The sequence below is a fragment of the Balaenoptera borealis genome, assembly GCF_965194805.1.
Source record: "Balaenoptera borealis genome assembly, chromosome: 11".
NCBI classification, from domain to species: domain Eukaryota; kingdom Metazoa; phylum Chordata; class Mammalia; order Artiodactyla; family Balaenopteridae; genus Balaenoptera; species Balaenoptera borealis.
The window spans coordinates 36,843,859-36,871,713 of record NC_138868.1 but is presented as its reverse complement, the minus strand read 5'-3'; the positions used below and the strand labels follow the sequence as shown (position 1 = coordinate 36,871,713).

Here is a 27,855-nt window from a genome sequence, read left to right as displayed (position 1 = left end):
AGAAAGCCGTGCTTCTGATGAGCTCAGGAAACAATACAAGAAACCGTTCCCTCCTCAAACATCCTCTGTCGCTTTTCCTTTCAGAGAGTGGATGCCGGTTATGTGGGGCCCTGAGAATAACTCTCTTGTCTGCTTTTTACTTTATGTAGTTATGTTGATCAGCGACCAAGAAGACCACAATCCTCTGAGTTCCAACAAAGTGGGTGATGGCCACGTGGCATTCACTTTGGTTCTTGCCTGCCCGTAGCATCTTACATAGAGCAGAGATAAACTGACTCATGGGAGAGTGTCCTTGTGAGGGTGAGGGGTAAAAAGACACATGCAGCGAGTCTCCCTCAAAATCCCAAGGCTTTCCTAACACACTGTGCTTATCGATCACAATCTTAATTGGCTTTGTCAGAGTTGGTTGCTGAGCCCATGAGCCCACCTTCAAAAACAGCCGCACGGGTGACTATGCCAGGCTGTGGCAGTGTGGAGACTCCCGGGGTAGGCCGGGATGGAGCTTTTTAGATGTCATGGTGGGATGACATCTCACTTTGAACTTCACTGCAGAGGGTGTTTACTATCCATTTAAATGTTCCATTTGCCTTAATCTTCCCGGCAGCAAGTCATTTGTCTGATGGTTTCCTGCATAAATAGGGGTCACGTCGACACCAGGGTGGGGCCGTCCCAGCCAACGGCACTCGAGTGAGAGGCTCTCACGCTGTCCCCTGCCCCACCTCACCCCTGCCATTGCACCTCATGCTTGATCTCCGTTGGTCTCTTTGCAGGCTTGCAGAGGTTCTGTGAAGATATCGAGATGATGATTGGATTCCAGCCAAACGTCTTCTGGAAAGTCTGCTGGGCGTTTGTTACTCCAACCATTTTAACTGTAAGGACCGGGTGCTTTATTGCGTGGGTAGCACCTTGCGTGCCTATGTGATGCTTTATGTTGAGCAAGACCTGTGCCTACATACACATGAGCCTGCGGAGCTGGTAGGATGAGTATTACTCGTGTCTTTCAGCTGAGGAAACGCAGATGTGAAGAGGTGAAGCGCCTTGCCTAAAGGTGCCTGACTGGTCGGGTGCAGAGCGAGGACGCATGCACAGTTTGGAGCTTCCCTATGGAACGTTTCCCATTATATCGGTCTGCCTCGCGTGATCACATTTCCCATGTGCTAACTGGGGTCCACGCTCTGTGCACAGTGCTTTATATCAGGGGTTCCCAACCCCTGGGCCAAGGACCAGTAGTGGTCTGTGGCCTGTTAGGAACCGGGCCACACAGCAGGTGAGCGGTGGGTGAGTGTGTGAAACTTCCTCTGCCGCTCCCCATCGCTTCCCATCGCTCATGTTACTGCCTGAACCATCACCCCCATCCGTGGAAAAATTGCCTTCCATGAAACTGGTTCCTGGTGCCAAAAGGGTTGGGGGCTGCTGATTTATATGTATCACCTCGTCTCTCCCTCACAGCAGCTCTGAGGGGTTGGTATTATAATCATCTCCATTTTACGGATGGGGAAACTGACACCCAGAGGTTATGTGACTTGCCTAGGATTGTACAACTATAATTAACAACAGCCTGGGTTCAAACCCAGGCAGTCTGGCTCCAGAACACTTAATCCTAAACACTGCTCAACACAGCTACTCTACAACTAATATGTATAGCAGAAGTTAGACTTTTATTGTTCATTTTTATTGCTTTTGAGGACTATCTTATCATCCTCAAGTGTGATGATGACATTTTGAGATCATTTGACATTCATCTTCTTAAAGATCAGAGCCCTTCATGTGCCAGTAAATCTGCAGAGGGACTTACAGGCATATCCTGTCACCTCCTTTATTGTGCCCCAGCTCCTGGCTTTGCCTCCATCTACTCTCCAAGCACAGTAATTGACAGAGACCTTGCCTTTCCTTCTCTTCCTCCCTGGCTTGTAGGTGTCATCTGGGCAAAAGCTGCAGGAAGCTGGCTGTAGTTCCTTCTGGGCCCAGCAGGTGGCACTAGAAACCAGATTAAGACCCTTTTACTACACTGTACCAGCTTCTTTAAAGGAAAACAAGACAGTAAAATTGTAGAGAAAACATATATTTTCCTTAAAAACAAAAACAAAAACAAAAAACTGTCACAGGGTGAGTTTTAATCAAAACATCTCAATTTCTTTCTGAAAAGACAGAGGTTTAGAGAGAAAAACCATTCAGCATTTACCTCCCTCTGCATTGACAGGAAGACATCATACAGAAGCCCACATCTGTAATTTGTCTGAAAAGTCCCACCAGATTTGGGGCATGAGAGTTGAAAAGGACTAAGGTAGACTTTTCAGTTTCTTGAATCCAGGACTGAAGTGTGTGTGAAGGATGGGGAATTACCCATCTCTTGGGAGGAAGACGGGAGACCCCCCCTCCCCGCTGTTCCCCATCTCTGCTGAGCTTCGCCACGTCCCTCCGTTACTACTACACACAATTTATTCTTGGGTGGAATCAAAGTTAGAATCTGTTCCAGATTCTACCGACCTTTCCCTCCTGTCTTGGAAGAGATAAAGCTTCAGAGAATCTTATTATATTCTGCAGACGCAGATCACATAATAATAATCAGCAGGACGACTTGTGGAGATATAGTATTAGGTAGCAGCTTTATTAACTATGTCTCTCAAGCTCCCAACCACTCTGATTGGTGGGTGATTCTTCCCCCATTTTACAGTTGCCTGTGCTGAGGCTTGGAGAGGCTAAGGAGCTTGCCCAAGGCCGCAAAGCTTGCAGGGGGCAGAATAAGAATGGAATCCAAGGCTACCTAGGCTTCAAGATAATACATTTCTAAATACATTTCTAATACATTTCTAAAATCCTAGTTGCTTTCATCTCCAAGTGGAGTTTGGCCAATTCTGGATTAAAATAATCCTAATCTTCTTTAGGAGCAGAATGTCAGGGGAAAGGGATTCTAGGGACTTGCTGTGTTTTTTTGAGAAAGTTCCTCAACTGTGCTGTGCTTTGCTCGATTTCCGTTATAAAACTCACCTCAGAAACCTGTGGAGAGGTCCCTGGCTCGGTGGCTAAATTATCCTTTCTCATGGCCAGGTTCATCTGAGGGCAGGGTTTTTGTCAAACCTGACTTGGCAGAGGGAAATTGATGGCAAGACCAAGTTTGCACAGATAAATTTGATGTGATATTTGTGTAATGAGGAAAAGGGTATCAAAGGACCAAGGCTAACCCTTCTTTTTTGCCATTTGCCCTTCTGTAACACGGCTATCTTGTAGTAGGCTAGAATGAGCTGAGATTATGGGTTTAAATGACTTAAAAAACCCTGAAATAAAATTGATCATTTTTTATATGTGCCTTCATGGATTTATAGAGCTATAAATATTCTGCGTGCAATTATTGTATACATAGGCAGATCACGTTACTGAATTATGCACACACGTAAGCAGATGTATTGCTATTTATATAGTAAATGAAACGGGGCAACTTACCATAATTACATTAAGCCATACTTCCAATAGACTGGTTAATAAAGCTTATAACTCTAGGGGCAAATGTTTAAAAGGGGGCCTAGAGTAGATATTTCTTATAGGAGCAGTTTTCTCAACCACTGTCTTCAGTCTCATGTTGCTTCGAATCCATATATTGAACTGCTGTTGCATTGAAATAATCACTTGCCCTGGCAGCCTGGGCTTTATAGCAATCATACAGATGCCTTACATTTGTCTAATGCTTCACACTTTCCCAAAACACTTCCATATATTATCTTGCCTGGCATAATTCCCTCTAATCATTTTCAGGCAGTTCTTTTACTGCTTAGGATAGAATGAGAGAGCTGAGGAGGAGGGAAGGACTTAGGCAGGTACATTGTTCTAGGCGGAGGCTGCCATAGGTGGGATGAATACAGGGAAGAACTCAGTTTTCTGAGGGCAGTGCCCCCTCCCCCAACAGAGGCTTGGCTAGAGCGTTAGAACCCCTCTTCTGTCCTTTTCGGTGCCTCTTTTTCCAGCGTATCTGTCACCTTGTTCCTCCTCCGCTACACTAAGCAAGACTTCAGAGGGTTCGCGTCACTGTTGCCAGCCAAAGTGTGCGGTGATGGGGGGAAAGGGGCAGACAATGCATCATCACCTCTCTTAAAAGTGAGGGGGGGCTCCTGAGTAAATACCACACTGTTGTTCCCAGAAAATCCCTGTGTTGTATACCTGGTGTGAAATGGATCTGTTATATAGCAGAGAAGTCTGAGACATACAGGTCCCTCAGCCAATTAGTGGTAGAGCTGGGATTAGCCTGCCCGTCCCCGGCCTCTCGGCTCACGGGTTGGTGACGAGGCCTGTTCACCTTGCATCAGTTGAGTGGTGGGCTGGGCCTCCACTCTCTTTGTCCACAGCTGATTATAGGACCAAACTTCCTGCTCAGTCACTGCTTGGGGACCTCTCAGCCGGCTTTAGAGGCAGCTCCTGCAGATGGGCTCTTCCCCATTCAAGGGGAAAACGAAGTAGATTCGATTCATTTTTCACATTAATCTAATGGATTTTTTCCTTATAACAAAAGCTTGATTATCCATTATAGGCAGTAGAGACGCCCCTCTCCTTAAAAACACCCACCGTCCCCTCTCCTGCCTCCACCCGTCTGCCACCTCGGTGTGTAGCCTTTAAAATCGTCCTCTCAGCCAGTCTGTGTGTATAGACACCCATATGCATTGCTCAGTTTTTATGGGATGGCAAATGCAGCATCAGTGGCTCAGTGTGTGTCACGTTCATTTCTGTGAAATCCAGTTTCTTCATTTAGAGAATGAAGTAATAATACTTCCCTTTCAGGGTCGTTATGGGGGTAAAACGAGATAATAGACAAAAAAAGCAGCCAACTCACAGCAGGGGTCCAGTACATGACTGTTGAAGGAAAACTTCACATCTCCACCCTAACGCATGTGTTTCTCTTTTCTTCCCAGTTTATCCTTTGCTTCAGCTTTTACCAGTGGGAGCCCATGACCTATGGCTCTTACCGCTACCCTAACTGGTCCATGGTGCTCGGATGGCTAATGCTCGCCTGTTCCGTTATCTGGATCCCGATTATGTTTGTGATAAAAATGCATCTGGCTCCTGGCAGATTTATTGAGGTAATTGTATCAGCTCCCACTCCTGCCGTCCCCTCCCAGGGGAGAAGCTCTGAGAGCTCTGTGCTTTAAAAAAACAAAAGATTTGGTGAACTTATTCTAAGGGGAGACATGGTGATTAAGTGGTTACAGTTGCTACTGTTTCTATTAAACCCATTCTTATTATGTATTATTCCTCTAATGGAGGGGCTCAGCCAGTCCACAGGCCATGCTGGTATTATGCTCTTCCTCAGAGCAGTGACTGCTCCGGGGAATAAACGATCAGAGTGTCTCCTCTCTCCTGGTGCTTCCCCCTCCTCTCCCCTCATCCAGAGCTTAAATCCCAGTGTTTGTTTGGTTTTTCACCACACATCAGATTCCCCCTTTCCTGATGTTCCTCTCTGTCCGAGGTGCCTCCCCCCAAACACCTATTACGATTACGTTTAAAATCACTCCCCCTTCCTGCTATGCCTGTGTTAGGCATGGCTGAGGGGTCCAAGCTGATGAAAATGTCACCATCCCCGAAGGATGTAATGAAAGGTCCAGGGTATGCCTGGTATAAGGCATGTTGGTTGTCTTTGTCGGTTAGTCCCTTGCTGGACCCATTTCCCATTTCTTTTTTTTTTTAAATTAATTAATTTATTTTGGGCTGTGTTGGGTCTTCGTTTCTGTGCGAGGGCCTTCTCTAGTTGCGGCAAGCGGGGGCCACTCTTCATGGCGGTGCGCGGGCCTCTCACTATCACGGCCTCTCTTGTTGCGGAGCACAGGCTCCAGACGCGCAGGCTCAGTAGTTGTGGCCCACGGGCCCAGTTGCTCCGCGGCATGTGGGATCTTCCCAGACCAGGGCTTGAACCCGTGTACCCTGCATTGGCAGGCAGATTCTCAACCACTGCGCCACCAGGGAAGCCCCCCATTTCCCATTTCTAATGCAAAAGACTCCCCACCCTCACTCCAGAGAGGCTGGTGAGGGGACTGCCACTTGCTGAGCCACCAGTGAAGTGTGGTCAGGCTTTTGTTATTCATGAGAAATCACGTGCTCAGACGCCTTAGGAAGAGATTGGCCCTGCCTTGTCTTGGCGGTCCAGAGGGCTGCCGTCTTGGACCAGGCCGGTGCTGCTCAGGGTCTGGCCCAGGGGCTAGCAGCACCAGCACCACCTGGGAGCTTGTTGGAAACACAAACCATCAGGCTCCAGCTCTGCTCTGCTGAACTAGACTCTCAGGGAAGTAGGACTCTGGTGTCCGTGGTTTAACGAGCCTCCAGGTGATTCTGATGCAGATTCAAGCTTGAGGGGCATTGGATTAGATCGAGGCAAAGAAACACCTGCTGATGAGGGTAGTGAAGAACAGCTGGGTGGGTTTTGCTCTTGGTCAGCCAGATGGAGGAGGAGAGGCCCCTGGAGCATCTCTCGCAGGCTCGGGAGGGGAGAAGCAGACGGGAATAGAGCATGTGAGTAAACGCCTTACACGCATGTCCACGCGATGAGGAGGCGGCCTTTGTTTTTATTGGACTAAAGATGGAGGCAGAGTTGACAAAGGGAGATGCAGGCGTCTTCTTACTGAAGCAGTGTTCCAGTTTCCATCCTCAGGAAATTGTCTGTTATCTCCTTAAGGTAAATTGACTCAGCCCCCTCACCGCCAGGGATGGCTTGCCCGAGCCTCAGATGGACCTCCTACCCACTGACCCAGAAATCTCTTTCCCTCTGAACAGAAGCTGCTTTAGCCTCTGCTACTTTTGTCTTAGGCTGAAATCCTCTAAACTGATGAGTCAGCAACATACATTTATTATGGTTGGTTCGGGACACAAAGGTTGCAAACTGATGATTAAGGGGAGGTTAAACTAACAGCTATAAGAAGCAGCTTCCCTTTAATAGGTAATAAACACATACTTGTTCCCTCTTATGTAGTCAGAAATATGTTTTCTTTAATTTTCTAGAAAATGCTCCAGTCAAATTATGTTTTCCATGAAAGGTTCAGTTGACAGATTAGAGACATTCCCATTATTTTTAGCTTGCCTGCAAGAACCCACACTTCTGAACCAAGTCAGAAGCGTATATTTTTGTCAACAGATAATTAAAATCTTTGCTCACTCTTGGCAGTGTATCTCTGTGGTTGAGGGGTTTTTTTCCCGGCCATTTATATACTTTGGGGAAATATGCTAAACAAAATCCAATTATTTTGATGTAACAACTCACTGTTGAGGCTACAGAACAAAAGTGAGTACATGTCCTTTGCAGTCTGCGTTTGGCAATGGAGAGAGCAGCTTGTAGATCCTCTCCATTTGGAGGGAAAAAAATGTATAATTAAAATCTGGGCCCTTTATTCTCTATTAATCTTGTGCAAGGCAAACCCTGGGCAATTGTAATATTGCTGGCAGGGTGATGTAAATAATTTCAAGTGAACTAAACTAAGTCTCCTCTTAAATGCATCCCTGGCCTTGTTAATTAATGGAGCTGATCTTCCTAACTGCTTCTCTTGGTGGGGGACCTCTTGGTTCCAGGAGGCGTTCTGGCGAATGTGGTCACACCCAGTTTGGGGATGGGTGGGTGGTGCCTGGCGGAAGAGGGTGCTTTGCTTCTGTGACCCTGTGTGTCTTTGGCTTCTTTGCAGAGGCTGAAGTTGGTGTGCTCGCCGCAGCCGGACTGGGGCCCCTTCTTAGCTCAGCACCGCGGGGAGCGTTACAAGAACATGATCGACCCCTTGGGAACCTCTTCCCTGGGACTCAAACTGCCAGTGAAGGATTTGGAACTGGGTACCCAGTGCTAGTCCGATGGCATGGGATGGCCCAGACTTGATTCCGTTTCTCCTCCCTGCCTTCCCCTAGTGTTTTCCCCAGGTTTCTTCCCATTTTTCTTCTTTTCTCTCCCCACATCTCGGTTCATACCCGTGCACGAGAGTGGTGACTTAGAAAAGTAGGACATAGTGTCGCATGCTGTAGCTGGGAGCTAGATGGACCACTTGAAGAGCGGTTTGCCTGTGTCCATGCTGTCAGTTTCTGGTGGGGTTTACCCCGCAGGCTCGAATCAACTAGGGGAGCGCTTTCCAGCGAAGTCACAAGTAGATGTGCGTGCGTTGGTCAGTAGAGAAGCATCCTCTGTGGTTGTCACTGGTGGTGCCAGTCAGGCTTATGCAGAATGGCAGGATAACCAGACTGTTAGTTTGGACTCATCTGAGCAATGTAGTGATTTTATTCCGACACATAAAGTTCAGGACTGGTTACCTTTGGAGGGTTGGCAGTGGTCAGAAAATGGTTTTGAGTAAGACGAGCCGGTGGATTTGGACACCCCCAAGGTGGTGGAGTTCCCATTTCCGTTCATGATTGGGGCTCTGTTTCCTTCATCTGGACCAACTGTCTCAAGTGTACCAAGGACTCAGATGCTTTCTCTCTGCAAACTGCAAATCTCAGTGAAGAGTTGGTTCTCTCCCCTCAGTTGTCTTTTTTTTGAATAACCGTATTTGTGAATTCTTTGGATCCTTTCCTCCACCTCTGCATCGTATTATTTGTGCCCAAAGTTGTACATTCATAGCAGAGTGCCCTTTTTGTTTCTCCATGACGTCTAGCACTGTGGTTCAATGTCACCATTCCATGTTTCTTCTCTTCTAAATGTCTTTCTATGAGCTGTAGCTACCTTGTCTTTCAGCCTCTGAGAAAACAAGACTTACCCTGGTTCTGTCTATATATTATATATATAAGACACAAACTCTTAAAGGACATAATGTCTCGGTTTTTACTCATAATTTTTTCATTCACAGTCAATGCCGATTGTGGCCATAGAATCAAAGAAATGGAGAGTTGAAGAGAAAGCAACCACAATATTCACTGCACTGGTAGTACATTTTAGGTCACTGTATTTACAGAGATTTCTGATAGTTACAAGTTAGGTCAGTAGCAAGTGAGCTAATTAAAGCTATAGCTTTTAAGACTACATTTAGCTAATTCAATTTTAAGAGCCCCCAATTCACAGTACTCATAACCGCACTCTAATGAGAGCGAATCATATGTCTGCAGAGGTTGGTGAAGCCGTAACCTTTATTATCTTCTTGTATCCTGAACATGCATATATGAGATTTCCATAATGTGATATGTGTTCACGTAGTGTGTACTCGTAGTGGTGTTTTCTGTCTTTATAAATATCTTATTAATCACTGTAGAGATGGTGAGTGTAGGATAGTGTAGTCTGGGTTTTTTTTTTTCCCTTACAGTTATAATATCTAAACCTAAAATTGTTTCCTTAGGGGAGACCATTTCAATCATTTTCTTATTTGTTTGTCTTCATATTACAGGGTCTCAGGCAAAGTTTTCAGTTCAAATCTTGTATATTGATGTGACATTTTCATCCTGTTAAACAGTAAGGAAACCCAACAACAGACCTTAAAGTAACACTTTTTAAAAAATGACTTCATTTGTTAAGGAAAAAGGAAAATCTCAACTCATCTTACTGAGCTCTCCCTTTTCTGGGGCAAATATTGTTGTCATTTGCCAACACCGACGTGAACTTCCGGTTTTCAAGAGTAGCCTGTGGAAACTTTCAGAAAAGGAAACAAAGATGGGTTTCGAACTTTAGGTTTTTCATCTCTTTTGTCTGCAGGGCACGTTTGTTCTTCCCCCTCCTCGTTCTCTTCTTCTGCTTACCTCCCAAAGCTAGAACTTACTAGAATCCATCACAGAGACTAAATCCTAAGCTTCCCCTAGACTTAGCTTTAGGAAGCTGAGTTGTGGCTTCTTCCCCTGTCCCAGTGTTTCCCATAGTGACCTGTCCGCCATTAACACTGGTTTCCCCAAGAAAGCCATACTGTAGAGAAGCCCCCTTTGCGGTAGCAGATTCTGCATAGTGGTACCAAAAATTAGCCTCTCCAATTGATATCTGATGAGGTGGGAGAGGAAGGAAGGACTAACTTAGGTTTGGAAATGTTCTGCAGCCTTTCCAACTTGAAGGTTGAAGAAGAGAGCTGAAATCAATTAGCATTGTCCCATAGGACTGGTATGTTTGTGTCAGGATGAATGGTTTTTGGCTTTCCTCTCTTGCCTCTTGGCTAAAACTCGAGTCTGATGCTGGATGCCAACCCAGTTTCTGTTAATTATTGCTGTTGTGATTAAAAGAAAGGGGGAAAAAACTCATGGCTGCTGCCAGATTTGTTTTGTACACACTGCAAGTTAACTTAATTGTCAGAATGGGGACAGCCTCACTAGCTAGTGTGTTTTGCATTTGGGGGCAGCGACATTTGTTTTCATTACAATTTGTCCAGTTAAGACCCAGGACCTGTTCCCTGAGCAGCTGGGTTTTTGTTTGTTTGTTTTTTCCTTTTTCCTACAACTTTCAAGTTTTATGTACAGTTTCCTTAAAGGTGGAAGGTTCTAAGCTTATCTGGAAATAGTTACCTTGTGAGTTTAGTTTTGCCAGTTTCTACAGCCATGTTTAACTTTTGAGGCTTTCCTTGCCAGAGATGTGTTCAGTATCTGAGCTGTTTCTAGTCATCGCCAATCTACTCGTGCCGCGCCTCCCCTAGACTTGGCTGGGACGCTAAGAGCTGAGATGCGTGTGACCAGATGGATGTTTCCATGCTATTAAAATGCACAGTCAAGTGGAAGGGAAAAAAATGAACGAATAAAAATAAAATGAGCAGCATTGTCATAAAGTGCCACTTGAGAGTTCCCCTTCAAACTGAGGCAAAAACCGAGTTGCTGAGGAAAGACTTTCATTGGTTCACTGTGCAGAATGGTGGGGTATTTTCCACTTGTGAGATTATTTCCTAATACCAACAAATGCCAGAAACCCATCCAGAGAGAAAAAAAGCCATATGTTAAAAACGGTTAACGCTGTAATATCCTTACAGGAGAAAAAAATGTATATGTCTTAACAATTGGTGTTGTGGCTTCTTATGCAAATATTTGTCTTGCATATTAGTAACTTTTAATCTCTTTAAGGCTGTGTGTTTGCCATGTACAGATGTGTCCAGTCTGGTCTTTTTTCTCTTTTTCTTTTATATTTATTTATTGCATGAAATCTGTGGTCAATGCAAAATCTCGATGACCTCAACATCTTTGAAATTTCCAATGTGTTTTTAATATGTCAGAAATGGAATCAACTTGTATTTCAGTGAGTGGCACTTTAAAAGGACATTGAACACAGTGACCCAGAAATGGATAAGACTTGGGTTGTCTTTGCTAATGTTGCACTGGAGTGGAGTTTTCCTTTAATTAGTTTCTAATTTTGTTATCTACATGTGCCTCAGTGCTTCCTGATAACGTTAACCTGTCAGCATGGTTTTCCCATGCCTAAAATTAAGATATTTTTCTTTCCTCTTTGTTCCCTTGGCTATCGGTCATCATTCTCTTCTCAGAGACTTGCACAATAACTATTGCTTAATGTAAGCGTGATGGCAAGATCATACTGCTGCTGCACTTGGATTTGGGTCTGTGACACACTTCTTTGAGGCAGATGACTCGAGCAAGGGCAGGCTGGGTGGTAGGTTATCTTGCAGAGAAATAAAGACCTAGGCCAACGAATGAAATGAGCGTTACCTATGTTTCATACCAGGTATCATGCAGAAAATCTCCAGGCTGGTAGCAAAGGTTTGGGTGGTTTAATCTTGATACTAATTTCTCTGCAAAGTGGTCCTAGGATTTGCAAAAGTGAAGCTTCCTATCTTTCCTGGATTTTGCTTCAACTGTACAGAAAGGCCAAGTAATTTTGAATTGTGGTCTCTGCTCGGGTCACCTCTGAGCAGCCTGCAGCGAAAGAGAAAGTTTTCAGATTGGGCATTCATCACCTCTGAAGATCAAGCAGTGGTTTGATTTGCCTGCTATGGATTAAATACATCTTCAGGTAACCATTTGCCTTATAGGTGTATTTTATTGTTAGGGTGATACCTAGTAACTGACTAGGAACTGTTTTGTCTCTCATTTTTTTGGTCTTTTTTTGCACTTTATATGGACCTATCATGGAATAGGTTTATTCTTAAATTGTGTACTTGGCTAATGTTCTAAATGTAGGTATCTTACATGGTCCTGTCGCCTATGAATAAAGATATGTTCCCTAATCAGGTCCTTATATTTTTTCATTAACTGTACTTGAAGAAAATATATTACATTATAAATGATGCATCATATATATATCTTATAGAGTACATATTATATACTGTGCATTATTCATTTAAGAAGTCATTATTCTTGAGGCCCTACCTCAAATTTTGTATTTATGTGTACAAATGCAATTTATGGTATTATATATTTGCCTATTATATACTGATATAAATTAGAATTTATCCTAATAATGTATGAGTTCACAAAACCCTAAATAAATGTCAGTGTTTAACCTGATGATTACAGAATTGTGTCTATTTCAAACCCGTTACCCACATTCCTTCTTTCTTAACAAATGGCCTTCAGGTATTCCCAGGATTGATCTGTTTTGTTGGGAGAAACCTGGAACAGAAATGGAAAACTGCCTTCTTGGGAAAATGAGATATTGCACTGCTGCAGAAACAAATATCAATTAAATTGTTATATTCTTAGCCATCGAAATACACTATTGTTTGCTGAATTATTTTATTTATTTATTTATTATTTATTTTTGGCTGTGTTGGGTCTTCGTTTCTGTGCGAGGGCTTTCTCTAGTTGTGGCAAGTGGGGGCCACTCTTCATCGCGGTGCGCGGGCCTCTCACTATCGCGGCCTCTCTTGTTGCGGAGCACAGGCTCCAGACGCGCAGGCTCAGTAGTTGTGGCTCACAGGCCTAGTTGCCCCGCGGCTTGTGGGATCTTCCCAGACCAGGGCTCGAACCTGTGTGCCCTGCATTGGCAGGCAGATTCTCAACCACTGCGCCACTAGGGAAGCCCTTGCTGAATTATTAATCATCCCTCCTGGGGAAGGAGAGAGAGGAAGGGAGAGAGGATCTGAGTGAATCTGAACAGAAGGATTGGGCAAGTTAAATCCTTGGGTGTGTTTTAATGACCATTTTTGTCAGTCTTCAATTCAACTTTATTTCAGTTCCGCAAACATTTACGTTGCTCCTCCTCCACTGAGTCGACCCCAGGCAACATGGAATAAAAAATAAAACAGTCCCAGAGCTCATGGAACACAGAGCTTAGCAGAAAGACTACCCATATTAAACCGACACACAAGCAAATAAATAAATGTCATTCCTCTCCTTTTAAGTGTGTGGAGCCCGCACATGCCCTGCCCAGAGAGGGGCCCTGAGCTCTGGTGTCATGTGTAGAGACTGGCAGCTGGGCGCTCCTGTCTGATCATGTTAACCCGGAAGCTTGACCCTGTCCTCCAGTAAACACAGACACTCGCATTCCACCTCCAACTTCAGCTGCCACGTGGGCAGGCTATGGGCATGAGCTGCACCACTCTTGGTGGGAGAAGAGATGCCCTCAGAAGCTGATGCTGCAAACCCCAGGCCATGAGCATAGGTGTCCCTCCTGTGGTAAGGAGACTTCCACACACCCCCTCAGGCTTGTCCATAATACTGTGCTTCAGCAGGCAGACGGAGCCGCAAATACCAAACTCAGTGAAGACCTCATCTTGAAAGAAGAACGCTCCATGGCATCAGAATTTGGTGCTGGCTTGTCATCCTTGATTTCCTTCCTGTGATGTATTTGTGTTTTAACTTTTTCTGGAAAATTCTCAAGCATATATAAAAGTGGAGAGTGTGGAATAATGAACTCCCATGTCCATATCACTCAGTTTCAACAATTATCAACTCATGTCCAAGTTTATTTCATGTATCCCTCTGCCCACCCTGAAATGAAACTTTATTTCTTTGGTGTATTTCAAAGTAGAGCCCAGACACCATGGAATTTCACTTGGAAATGCGCTGTTGTGTTTTTATAGCCCTATATTATTATTTTTTTTTTATTGAAGTATAGTTGATTTACAATGATGTGTTAGTTTCAGGTGTACAGCAAAGTAATTCAGTTATACGAATGTGTATATGTATATATATTCTTTTTCAGATTCTTTTCCTTTATAGGTTATTAGAAAATATTGAGTTCAGTTCCCTGTGCTATACAGTGGGTCCTTGTTGGTTATCTAGTTTATATATAGTAGTGTATATATGTGTATGTACCCCTTTAAACAGTCTTTCCCTAAATGGGGATGATGATGAAATGTGGGAAGCTTAGCACCCACACATCTGTAGCAGGTTGATCTACTCTGGGCTGTTAAAGAGGGTACAAGGATCTGTCTGGAAGGAGCTAACGGTGTTTGCTCTGATACCTCCCCTGGCTTCCTGCGTCCAATCTTTCATCTTGTTTTCATTTGTTTGGCAACTATTCCTCCCCCTGGACTTTGTGGCTATTTTCCTAAGGCGCTCACTCCTGCTCCTTTGTTCTCTGCTTTTGTTCATGCCTCCTTCTTCCGTCTCCCCAGATGTCTCTCCTGGAACCAGGCATTCAGAATCTCACAGCTGCATAGAAGTCCAAGGTCATTTATTCCAGCATCTCTGATACACAGATTCTTCTATGACAGTCTGTTTTGTGGGAACTGGATTTACAAGGCAATGCAAGTAGGGTGGGTAGTCGCTGTCTGAAAGGTTCACCATAGGAGCCTTTTACAGGAGAAAGCTCCTCCAGTGCCTTTCTCAACTTGACAAAAGTGGATTTACTTCTCTGAGTTACACATTCTACTGCATAAACTGAGACTGTGTGTGGTTTGGGCCGCTCCTTTCTTGCCTTTTAGTGTAATCTGTAATTTTATGAGAATTTTCATATTGTAAGTCATTGAACCCAGCCCCATTCCCTTTTGCAGAAAACTTCTCCTGTTGCTTGTAGGATGAGGAGAAAGTAACATCTGGAATATATTGTGGATCGGCATTGAAACAGAATCACATTTTCATCATTTATTGATCCATTCACTCATGTATTTATTTTTACACTCTACTCAATGTCTTATGTTAAGATGTTAATATAGTTCCAGTACCTAATAATTTGTGACACAGTAGATAATAAATGCATTTTTTAATCAAATGAGCAAATACTGAGTACTGGCTCTGTACAAGGAACAGAGCTCAGTGTTATAACATGTAGGAAAAACACGAGTAAGACTTGGTCTCTCCCTCCAGGTTACTCAGAGTGAGTGGGGCTTTAAGACAGGTACACACGTTGCCATAACACACGGTGGCAAGTACCAAGTGTGGCCACAGGATTTAGGACAAGAACATACTGAGGGGATGCAGAGGAAGAAATTCCTTCTGGCTGAGAGGATTAGGCAGGACTTCAGGAGATAGGGACATGGGGAGGGTTTTGACCATGAGGAAGGTATTAGGATGAGCTTCCCAGGTGGATGAAAGCAAGTGAGTGATGGTATGAGGATAGGACTCTTTCAAGGAAGAGTGGTGGGCGAAATTGGAAAGTGTCACATATGCTTGTGGAAGTGAGAACTAAGGCTGAAAATGGAGTTTAGGACTTGACAGTCAGGTGCCTTCAGTGGCAACAAGAAGAGTTCAGAGGCTACCAGGGACGGTTATTGAATCATGGAGAGATATTTCCTGGCAGAGGCATCCATGATGCCAGAGACAAAGCACTGTCCTGGGTCCAAGTGCCAGCTCTATATCTTATTAGCACAGTCTCAGTTTTCTTACTGGTACAATTGGAAAACTTATACCCATCTCGCATAATTGCTATGAGCATTAAGTTAAAATTTGTATGTGCAAATTTAACACCACAGATAAATGTTGGATATTTACTGTTATAGTCAGATCTGTGCATTCAGAATATTGACCTGGTCACAGTGTCAAGGATGGGAGGAAGTGGGGAGAGACCTGGGGCAAGAACACTGGTTTGATTGTGCAAGAAACCAGCCTTTTCAAAATGTTAGAAGGAACACCAAGACACCAGGTCATAAACCTAGAAACATAGGGGTCTGTTTACAGGTAATCTCCTTTCTGACTCATGTGACTGGGGCCATCAGGGTTATATTTAAAAATGTGAGCAATCAGCATGGAGATGACACCAGCCAATAGGGACAGAGGCTGGAGCATGGTGCTGGAGAGTCTTACCCTGCCAGGTGCTGCCACGTTAGTTTCTGGATCTTGGCAAATTCTCAGAGTCCAGGGCGGGTGCTGGGACAGGTGGGGCCTTGAGGTGGGACTCAGGATTCTCAGGACAGCCTGGATGGTCTTATCCCATTATTCGGTTCCTTCTGCTTTCTCCTCTCACTCAGGAAGGGGAGGCTAAGGCATTCTGTGGTTATTTACGAGGAATACTCATTTGTACCATTTGCATCTAGACTGCATGCCATCTGCATCCCATGCTGGTGTTGGGCAGAGATGCACAGAGAGAGCTTTGGGTGCTGCCTTCCAAGGTTGTATGAATTTGATCTTTCTTGGCTGTGGGTTTTGAGAAGAGGCCATAATAATAAAAAAAAAAATCACTCTGCCCCGCCTGCTTGAAAGTGGAGAGCACTGCTAAGCGTAGGCTTGTGACAATCTCGGTGTGCGGTCCCTCTCTTTTCCTGCCTTCAGGTGAGTGCTTCTTATACACCCTGTGTCTTGGGGTGAGGGTAAGAATGATGATGAACTTGCACTAGACCAGTATTGGTATTTTGCAAAGCTGGAACAATGTGAGGGAGTGCCATAGAGACTGAATTTCTCTGAACTTCTGTTCTTGCCTTCCTCAGTAACATTTCTGACTTTAGCTAGGCTTGTTGTCACCCAGTCAAAACATGACGTTCCCTAGTTCCCTTGCAGCCAGGTATGGTAGATGGACTACTGGCTCTACTTTTTTCACCCCAATCCGAATCACACCCAGGTTATGTCCTCATCGTGGACGGATTGTACTTGTCCCTTGACTTTACTAGCATGTAAGCAGAAGTGACAGTGTGCCAGTTTTGCGTCTAGACCTTAGGAGACCTGGCCTGTTTCCACGTCCTCTTTATGCTATGAGAAGAACATGTCCTGGCTAGCCCAGTGGTCCAAGGAAGATGAAAGACATGTGGGACAGAGTCATTCAGCTGACACACAGACCTGCTGTGAGAAGAGGATCAGCCCAGCCACTGTAGCCTGAAGCAGACATGCCTGAATGAGACTGAATGAGCTGAATCCTCGCCAACCTGCAGATGTGTGGGAGGAAATGCTTAGTGTTGGATGCCCCTGAAATTTAGTGGTTGTTTGTTATGCTGCAGTAGCTAACAGATACATAGGGAGTGACCATGTGACTAGGTTCTGCCCAAGTTTGAGTGGAAGTGATACATGGGGCTCCTAGGCTTACCCTTCTCCTTCTCATTCTCTTCCGTATTTGCTGTCTGGAATGTGGATATAATGGCTGGAGTACCAGTAGCCATATTGAACCATGAGGACAAGAACTACATTCTAGGAATGATGGAGCGGAGATCTGGGAAGAGCCTGGCTCCCTGTGGACTTCATAGAGCCACTAAATTAAACCTGGTTCACTCAACTCTAGAATATTTTCTTTGCCTGAGAGAGTCTTAAACATCTCTTATGTAAGTTATTACTTGGGAGTTTTTCCTGTTATATGAAGGCAGATAGAACCCTTACTGATATAGGTAATAAAATGAACTGGGATGACTAGAAGGACACCCAGGGAACCACTGGGAGATGTGGGAGAGTTTAACGTTACTTTGTTGGCGAGGAGAATTTTCATGGCCTGTGACTCTGGAAAGTAGTCTTAAAAGCGTTGGAAATGACCATTTCTGTTTTATGTATTGTAGATGGGCAGAGCCAGTCTCAAGGACTGATGTGATAGGTTGTTGCCTAAAGTAACTAGAGCAGGCTATCCCTGTTCAAAAATACCTCTCCCACTCTACCATCCCACGGACTGAATTTCCTCCAGTAGATATTCATTGCTCTGGGTCAACAGGCCGGCTCATTGATGTGGTACTTTAGCGAGGGACGCTCCATCTTCCCTAATTCAGTGTAAGTACAAAAGGATGCCTTCCTCCTAATTTTCTTGCAGAGTTATAGTAACACTGTGGAGCACATGGGCCTTCTACCAGGAATGAAGGATCATCTTCAGCCCTGGAAAAGAAGGCTGGGTGAGCACTTTGTGGGCAGCCCAGGGCCACGGGACAATAGAAGGAGCCTTTATGGAGGAAAGTTTGAGAGTTGATCAAGAGGATCATTTCTTCCCCAACCTTTTGGTTTACACGTGAGGGATTTTCCTTAGACCCTCCTGGCCCTTTACTATACTCCCTACTCTCTCCACTTTAATAGAGGAGGCGGATGGCCATTGGTCCTCATTTCTCAATGAGCTCTCTTTCACTTTATCGCTCCACCCTGGTCAGTGGGAGCAGACGGCTGTGCCCAGGTCCAGCCTGGAGGGAGGGCAGATGGCCAGTCCATTCTGGCTTTCACACGCGGCTGTGCTCTCCCAGCACTGTCTCTGTATTCATAAAGGCCATGTTTGGCCTCCTGCTAACTCTTTTATTTCTCAGTTGGTCAGAGCTCATGCAGGAAATAGGGCTGCTATGTATTATTAGTCTCCCACAAGACCTCAACAAGGAGACTGAATCCACAGGCTTTAGCCCAGGAGAAGCAGTATAGCTCAACTGTTAAGTGCACAGATTCTGCAGTCCTACTGTCTGGGTTTGAAGCTTTGCTCAGGCACATGTTTGACAAATGGCTCAGTTTCCATATCTGTAAAATGGGTATAATAATCCCACCTACTTAATTGCGTTGCTTTGAGGAATAAATCCATAGAAGGCACTTGGCTCAGTAACCCACACCTAGTTACACTTAATAAATGGAGCCATTATCATTCTGGTTAGTGTTGGGGCAAGGTCTGCTTCTAGGGCCTGTTAGAGGATAGGGTTTCTGCTCTCCCCTGGTTATAGGAATGGACAACATGTACTTATGTAACACTTAAAACATGGATACTATGTACACCTTGGTTCTTATCCTCAGAAACTCAAAACTCAGATTATTGATTTTATGGATTAGGAGAGTTTCATCCAAAAGAATTATGAGATGCCTTTATCTATATGTCTATGTACAGATTTTTCTACCTCTTCCTACAGACTTACACCTAGCTTTGTTCTAAAATGTGTTTGAAGCTGCAAGACAGAAGGACAATAGTTATCTTCACAAAATATGGGTCCTCTAATCTGGACATCATTGAAATTGATTGTAGTAATTGGAGTAGAGAATACATTTTTTTGTGTGTGTAGAATTCTTATATTCATATTGAAACAGAGGTATGTGCGTGAATATATTCATTCTACCCCTCTTTACGATTGCACGTGCATTCCAGGAAATGAAAATACCCACCCAGGTCTAGGCATGCATAGTTCTAGAGAGTTTGGGGCTTGCTGGGTTTGTGAAGGAAACTTGGGAGTTTTTGCACTTCCCTGGGCTCTGCCAGCAAATTGGCACTTGTGTTAGTTTCCTAAGGCTGCTACAAAGCACTGTAAACCGGAAGGCTTAAGAACAACAGACATTTAGTCTCTCACGGTTCTGGAGGTTAGAAGTCTGAAATCAAGGTGTTAGCAGGTCCATGCTCTCTCCAAAGCCTCTAGGGGGAGGATCCTTCCCTGCCTCTTCCAGCTTCTGGTGGCCCCAGGTGCTCTCTGGCTCACAGCCCTTCAGTGTCTGCCTGTCACATGCTGACATCTGTTATGTCTCTGTCTTCACATGGCATTTTCCTCTTCCTATAAGGACACCAGTCACATTGAATTAGGGCCCTCTAATGACCTCATCTTCACCTGATGACATCTGTAAAGACTCAATTTCCAAATAAGGTCACATTCATAGGCACTGGGAATTAGGACTTCAACATATCTTTTTTGGGGGACACAATCCTATCCATAACAGCACTATCCTCTATCCCCTCCAGTTTTACAAGGAAATGTGTGTGCACCCATAAATATGAAGGTAGTTGGAAGGCTGTTTGGACAAAGGAGAGTGACTTATGGATGGGGACTGGAGGGCAGTATATGAGATGGAGAGTTTCTCAGCCTTGGATACTAAGAAGGAGTCTTCCTCATTTTTCCTCTGTGGAATCCACTGCCCTACATAGAGTCAGCAGTGGAGCAGCTCTGAGGGCCAGTGGGACGTGGCAGTCTTACTGTTGCCTTGGTGATGGTCAATGAGAAATATCAGTTCTCTATGCTGCTTCCTGGGAGAACATCTGTTGATTCATTCAACAAACGTTTATTGAGCTAAAATGTGCCAGGCACTGTTCTAGGTAGAGAGATATGGTGGTGAACAAGGAAGACAAAAATCCTACACTTGTGGCATTCTCTGGGGGGAGACAGAATAAATGTCAACAAATCAATTGATATTTCAGATAGTAATAAGCACTATAAAAAAAATAAAGCAGGGTTAGGAGACAGAGAGCCATGGGCGTGAAGTGAGAAGCTTCTTTAGGCAGGTCTCCCCGAGGAGTTGACATCTGAGCAGAGATTTAAGTCAGGTAAAAAGTGAACCACACAAAGATTTATGGAAAGAATGTTCCAGGCAGAGGAAGCAGCACATACAAAGACCACGAGGAGGGTGTGAACTTGGAATGTCTGAGGAATAGCAAGATTCTGGAGTGAATGAAGGGGAGAGGGAGAGAGAGCTGGGAAGGTGGGCAGAGACCTTGTAACATGTTTGGATTTCTTCAAGATATGATGGAAAAATGCAGGGGATTTTTGAGCAAGGGAACGTGATCTGATAGATGTTTTAAAAGGCAGACTATGCCTGCTGGGGGATGGCTGAATTGTCAGGGGCAAGAGTGGAGGCTGAGAGAATGATTGAGAGTCTAGGGCAGTAGCCGAGGGAAGGGGTAGTCATGGATTGGAGGAAGGTGGGAGTAGTGAAGGGTGGTGAGAAGTAGTTGATTTGGGATTTTTCTTTAGGTCTAAGGGAAAGCAAGTCAAGGATGACCCCGCATCATTTGGTTGGAACACCTGATGAAGGCTGGTGCCATCTCCTTAGAAGGCAGCAGGAAGGGAGTTTGGGGGGCGGGGGGAATCAAAAGTCCTCATTTGGCCATACTACAATTTTTTTCATGATCATTAACGAAGTTTTTTAAAAACAGGTTTATTGATATACAATTCACATATTATACAACTCACCCATTTGAAGTGTACAGGTCAATGGCTTTTAGATTATTGTGAATATCTGTGAGAGTTTTGCGTCCATCACCACAATCAATTTTAGGACATTTTCATTACCCCCCAAATAAACCCTGCATTCCTTAGCTGGCACCTGCTAATCCTTCCTTCCCCTTCCCCCTGCCTTAGGCAACCAAGAATCTACTTACTGTCTCTATAGATTTGCCTATTCTGGACATTTTATATAAATGGAATAATATGACATGTGGTTCTTTGTGACTGGCTTCTTTCACTTAGCATAATATTTTCAAGATTCATCCCTATTGTAGCATGTATCAGTACTTCATTTCTCTTTATTGCTGAATAATATTCCGTTATATAAATATACTGCATTTTACTTATCGACTCATCAGTTGATGGGCATTTGGGCTGTTTCTACTTTTTGGCTATTATGAATAATGCTGTTGTGAACATTTGTGTACAACTTAGTGTGTGGCCATATGTTTTCAGTCCTTGTGTATGTACCCAGGGGTAGAATTGCTGGATCACATGGTAACTTTATGTTTAACTGTTCGAAGAACAATTTTACATTCTTGCCGACCAGCAGTATATGAAGGTTCTAATTTCTCCACTTCCTTGTCAACATTTATTATCTGGCTTTGTGATTTTAGCCATCCTAGTGGGTGTGAAGTGATATCTCATTGTGGTTTTGATCTGCATTTCCCAGCTGGCTAATGATGCTGAGCATCTTTTCATGTGTTTACTGGCTGATTGTATATCTTCTTTGGAGAAATGTCTATTCAGATCCTTTGCCCATTTCAAAATTGGGTTATTTGTCTTTTACTATTGAGTTATAATAATTTTTAGTAAATACAAGTTTCAATCAGATATAGGACTTGAAAATTTGTTTCCCATTCTGTGGGTTCTTTTCACCTGTCATGATGTCCTTTGAAGCACAAATATTTTTAATTTTGATGATGTGGCCATATTACAATTAAGGCACCTGATAGGTAGTTGGGTATGTAAGCCTGGGGTTCAAAGGAGAGGTGGGGACTGGAGATACACATGTGAGAATTATCCGTGTGTAGACAGTAGTTAAAGCCAGGAGGCTGGATGACAACACAGGAGTAAGTGTGGCTGGAAGAGACGAGGACTGGGGACTGAGCCCTGAGTCTCCCCAATATTTAGGGGTCAGGAAGGAGAGGCAGAGGGATGATCAAAGGAAGCCTCTGGTTCCTGGAGAGACCATGGAGGGAGGCCATTCAGAAGGGCAGGGTGGACTCGGGATATGGTATTGGGTAAACCAAGCCTCATCACTGCTTTCACTGAGCATGGATCCCATTGCAATATGCCAACATCACAGCCACGTGGTCCCTTAATTGACACCACAGAAATTTGATAGACGAATTCTGTAAAGGTTACCTTAGGCTACACACTCCAAATCCCTACTCAAGAAATGCATTTATAGGAGGAGATTGAAGTACTTAGTTATCTAGGAAGATTTATGACCTTGTTAAGATTAACACTTGTTACTGCTAATGGATGTGATGCTGCAAAGCTTTGACAGAACATATGCCTTGCTTTATTTTTTAATGGAACATGCTAAAAGCTCCATCCCACAGGACCAACTAATTACACAGAAGCTTTAAGAGAGAGAAAGCTCTAAAGGTCTGACTCAGACTACCTTTTCCCTTTGTTGGGGTCACTGTGACTTCTAGGATTTCTGAGATCGATAAAAGGGCCTTTAAAACAACAGTTCAAAGCCACGAAGGGCTGCTCCTGCTGAGGTGTATTTAAAATCCGTGGAGAGACAGGGGCCATGGGTCTCACAACACAACATGGTGTAGGGGGGTTCTCGCTCATTAGGCCCAACTAAACTTGGGGAATCCAATTTTCTGAAAGATGTGTGATTTTAATGTTAGCTTTAAATGTAACATGCTCCAAGTAGAAGGAAAAAGTCCTGACTCTGTAATGAAAACACACAGAGAGAGTCAAGGCAGACAGATCCCCTCTGGGCTGGAGTTGAATCCCAGAAGACATGGAGAATCAGTTCAGCCTTGACATCAGTTTACCTCTTAATCTTTCAACTCAACTTTGGAGTGGCAGTACACTTCTTTGTTGGCTTCCCTTTTTCTACCTCAGCTGTTAGGAGCTGGAATTTATCTCTTGTTCATTTACTTTTTCATCTGCTAAGGGACCACAATGCAAAGGGCCGAGTGGGACAGTGGCTTGCATACAGAAATATCCAGAAAAATAGGACAGAGATCAGAAGAGTATGCAGATAAAACCTTCTCTTAATAAACTGTGTTGCTAGTTTGGTGACCTTCAGTGGCGGATCCTGGGATCATAGAGATGTAGGGGTTAGGAGTACCGGGAGTGAGAGGGGGCCCGAGAGGTGAGAAGAGCAGATCCTTACTAGTGAAGAGGATTCTGGAACGTTGGAATTGTTTCCTGGGAAATGAGGGAGGGTTGTGTTCAGAGAAGTTTCCCTTTCCTTCTCTGGGATCCCTGTTGCCAGTGTCAGAGGTGTGGGGTGGACTCGGAGAGGGGACCAGTGCGAGCAAGCTGAGGAGTTTTAAATCACGTGGGGCTCATTTGGTACAAATCAAAGGTTCTGTCATGTCTGATTTCACACTCTGCATCCTAGTTATAAATAACATTCCTGGATGGAAGTGCGACAAACCTGAGAGCTATTTCTAGGGAAGGCTCGGTTCCAGAAGGGGGTCACATAGAAGGAGGAGGACTTGTCTTCTTTCCCACACTTCTAAAACAAAGCCCAGCTTTTCTCTCCCGGGAATGGTGTTCGGGAGGGTCCCAGAGGGACTGCGGGAAAGACCTAAAAGTGACTATGATGGCTTTTGACAAAACCATCAAGAAAGTCACTCAAGGAAAAAAAAAAAAAAGGTTAGGAATTTCCCCTAAGTGGCAGCATCTGACCTGCGGAACCGGAAGGCTTGCAAGTAGACCCCCCCAAACCCCACCGTGGCTCGCTCGGGCTCAGCAACCCTTTTTCTGGGCCCCCTGCCTCAGCGCCCTTTCCCTGAACCTCCAAAGCGTGTACCAGGCAGAGGGACCCACGGGGAGAGGGGACAGAAGGTGCAGGTGGCGAGCCGCGACTCGGCCATCATTCCCCTCAGGGCCCTACTCGCCCCTCGCCAACCAGTTGCCTAAGCAAATCCCGAGTAATTGTTTTCCGGGGAGGGGCTGGGCGCGCTCTTTGGCGCCACCTGGGTCGGGATTCCCCCGTGAAGAAAACCCACCCGCGGGGGCTCCGCGGTTCTTAGTCTCGACCAAGATGAACTGGGGCAACTTCTGCAGTCTCCAGCGCGGCACCGAGGCAGAGACAGCGGCGGTGGCGAGGCCGGCTCGTCTGGGCTGGAGAGTGTGAAGCCGAAGGGGTGCTTCCGCCTCCAGCTCCTCCCTTTTGCCCGCGGGTCCTGGGACTCCAGCTCCGGTGCTCCGAGTGGTAGCGGCTGCTGCGCCGGCCGCCCGGGGCTTCGCAGCGGAGGGGAAGCCGCTCCCAGCGCCGAGCGCAACCTGCTGGAGTGGCCGAGCCCCGCGCTCCCGCTCCAGCTCCGAGGAAAGCGCAGCCGCAGCGGGGGCCGCGACCGGAGCAGGGGGCCGCCGCCCGCTGTGGGGGACGGGCAGGGGGCGGGGCGGCCGGGGCCGCCTTCCTGGGCGCGATCCCCGAGCGCAGCACCCGGCGCTGCGGAGACACCTCCCCCGCCGCCCGCTAGCAAGTTTGGCGGCTGCGAGCCCGGCGCGCCTCGGGATCGAGGCGCATTTGTTTCCTCCTGGCTTCCGCGCGCCCGGTTCGGCGGGGACCCTTGGGAGCGATGCCGAAGGATGTGATCTTAATTGTGTGGTTTTGTGTGTGCACCGCCAGGACAGGTAAGCACGGCTGGGGCTGTCGGAGGGATCCAGGGATAGGGGGAGCCGCGCCGCTGTGCCCGGCGCCCACCTAGGCGTGAGGAGAGCTGGAGCTGAGCTCCGCGCTGGTCCGGGGAAGGGCGTGGATGGGTCCCTCGAATCTCTCTGCCCCGGTCCAGGTGAAAGGGTGAAAAGTGGGACTCACAGGCTGGAAGATGCCCTCGAGGAGTGCCCCCTTCCCGGAGGACACGGCCTGGCGGACGCAGGAGTGAGGGGCGCGGCCATTCGGGCGCGCCCTCCTGCTGCTAGTCACCGGCTTCCGGGTGGAAACCCACAGTAGGGCGGGCCCGCGAGCCCCACACCCGTGAACTTGACAGGCGCCGTGGAAACCGCTCTCCCTGCGCCCCGCCGGGCGGGGAAGGGGCAGCGGCGGGAGGCGCACCCGCAGAGGGAGCGCTTCCGGCCGGCGGGCGCTGCGAGGGCCGGGAGGGCGCGGCGCGGGGTGAGGGCTGCGGGCGTTCCTGGGATTCCGCGATCTCTTTCCTCGTTCCCTCCTGACTCTTCCCCAGGGGAACTCCAGGAGTAGTCTCTCTTGCCACCCCTATCTCCCCCCCCCCCCCCACCCAGCGGGTAGGACAAACTGGGGGGAATTGCAACCGTGGGAGCAATCCCGGGGAGATTCTCTCCAGCTCCGCACTAGTTTTCCCGTGCTATAACTGCACGTTGGGGGTTGTGAAGGGGAGGCAAGGATAATTGGCGTAATTTTCTGAAGTCCCCACTTCTTTCTGCCTCCAGAGACGCAGTTGTGAGGACTCTAAGCGCGCCTCCTTCCTTCAGCGTCTACTCGCCCCCAGCCCCCATGTCCCCTGGGGTTTGGAGACCCTCTCTCAGCCGCCTACTCCGGGAGACTAGTAGTAGATTTGGGAAGGTGGGGGTGGGGTGGGGTGGAGGAGGAAATTGGCAAAAATAGGACCCTCCCCCGCGGGGTGGGGTGGGGCGTCGCGAGGTTTCATCCCTACGCTAGCCATCCTCGCCACGCGCGGCCGACTTTGCACCCCAGAGTCGGTGTGTAGTCATTCCCTCTGCTTTTCTCTTGTATCACTCTCATTTCCCTTCTCTAGAGGCATAGCCTCCTTCCCATGCAGAGTTTATCTGTAGAGGGCTGGGGAGGGATGCCCGGCCTTGGTCCGCTCAAAAGTTCCCTCCGCTGGCCCTTTCCATTTTCCCCAGGACTGAGCGGGAAGCAGCTTTTCCTTTGCTTAATGACAGAGCGGCGGGTGTGGACTTCTCCGCGGACAAAAGGAATCCCCATCCCTTTCCTATCTCCATCCGAGCTCCCCAGGCTGCCGAGAAGCCAAGACTCGGTCCAGCCTAGAATAGGTGCTTCTTGAGTTCCGGCCCATCTAGATGGGTTGGTCTTTTAAAACCGAGAACACACTGGAAAAAACGCGCCCCTGGAAGATCAGGGCAGGCGAGCCCTACGTGCAGAGAATTTGGTGCTGGTGGGCATCTTACAGAGGAACCAAAGAGAGAGAAACTAGGTGGGGGAGAGGGCAGCGCATCGGGCATTTCACGTCTCAAGTGCACATCACTACCAAACATACTTACGTCCTTTGTTCTCATTACTCTTGAAAAGTAGGCAAAAAGTGCTTCCCCCAGAAGTGGACTGTGTCTCCAGGGCGCTTTGCTTTTGGAGATCTTTAACGACACTGTCTTTTCCCCTTCCCCACATCAAGCCCCTTTAAAACTTGTAAACATGCTCTTGTAGGGAAGATTTACTCCTGTATCCATTCATTCAGCGAAGAGTTGAGTGTCTTGCTGGGTGCCAGGATTGCTTATACAAAGAGGAACCGGCTTGCTTGACTTCCAGAAACTTACAGCTTAGCTGAGAATCTAGATAGAAACTGAAGAGCATTTTTATTGTACAGCTTGATGGGGGTGGGGGGAAAAGTGGTGGGAATACAGGAGTTTGTATTGAGGAAACAGGAGGAGCGGTAGGAGTGAATTCTGGGGCGGGGTGGTCGGTAGTCAGGGAAGGCTTTAATCAGGAGGTGACGTTTGAAAGTTGTGTCTGGAAGGCTTTGTAGGGAGTTTTCCAGGTGCACAGAGTAGGGAAAGCATTCCAGGCAGAAGGCACAGCTTGTCCAAAGTCAAGGAAGCGTGGAAGGATCTGCCCATTGGTTGTGGCAGTTGCTTAGGGAGCTTGAGTTTTCCATGCCACTTGGTACTCTTTGAACACCAGAGGCTACATATTTCTTCTACAAAAATTATCAGAAGAATGAGAAAGACAGGGGGGAATTATATCTCACTTCTTTCACTTACAATTTCTTGCAGCTTGAGGCCGTCTGATGAGCAATTTTTTTCTTTGATTTTGCCCAGGAACCATCATACCAGTATCACACATCCATCCTCTGAGGTAGCTAAGCCTGGCTCTCAGTTAGTTTATCAGGATCCAAACAGCCACTCGGAAAGTTTGTCAAGTGGGACAATTGTTGTCTGGGCTGTTAACAGTCCAAGATGAAATAAACACGAAATTCACTGAGTGAGCTGCTCAGATATCACTGCCTTTTAATGGAAATGAATAGATGGTATCAGGCACATTTTAATTAAAGCAGCACTGCGGTGCAGTAGCAGTTACATATGAAAAGATCTAATGATAGGTGTCACAGGAAGCTGCTTAAATTACTCATTGTTCAGAGAATTTGTTTTAAAGAGTAAAGTGGGGTCACGAATAGGTCCTGTTCTCCAGTTCTGGTTATTTCTGGGTGAAAAAAAATCTTGAGATTTCCAGGTACATCACTAATAATGAAAATTTAGAAGGCTACAATAACAGCAGTAATAATACTAATATGTCCATGAGTTTTCTCCAGTAACCTGGAAGTGTGAATAATGTAAAACTCAGTGATTACTCCCCCATGGCTTTCAAGTGTGGTTTGGTCACCAGGGCAGT

The 27,855-nt window shown here is 46.1% G+C and overlaps 2 protein-coding genes across 4 annotated transcripts in view; both read left to right on the top strand.

The window, feature by feature from the left end:
• The window catches only part of SLC6A5 (solute carrier family 6 member 5), a 58,798-nt gene extending 45,704 nt beyond the window's left edge, over positions 1 to 13,094 (top strand). Inside the window, exons 13-15 of the mRNA XM_082342535.1 lie at positions 771 to 871; positions 4,899 to 5,066; positions 7,650 to 13,094. Coding sequence (XP_082198661.1) covers positions 771 to 871; positions 4,899 to 5,066; positions 7,650 to 7,805 — 425 coding nt within the window. The 3' untranslated portion in view covers positions 7,806 to 13,094. The remainder of the gene's footprint in view (positions 1 to 770; positions 872 to 4,898; positions 5,067 to 7,649) is intronic.
• Positions 13,095 to 24,714: 11,620 nt separating this feature from the next.
• NELL1 (neural EGFL like 1) overlaps positions 24,715 to 27,855 on the top strand; it is an 866,104-nt gene continuing 862,963 nt past the window's right edge. For 2 of the 3 annotated variants that reach the window (XM_082342435.1, XM_082342434.1), the window contains exon 1: positions 24,716 to 24,926. In XM_082342435.1, coding sequence (XP_082198561.1) covers positions 24,872 to 24,926 — 55 coding nt within the window. In that variant the 5' untranslated portion in view covers positions 24,716 to 24,871. Of the gene's footprint in view, positions 24,927 to 27,855 lie in introns of all 3 variants that reach the window. The other variant, XM_082342433.1, reaches the window with a different exon arrangement.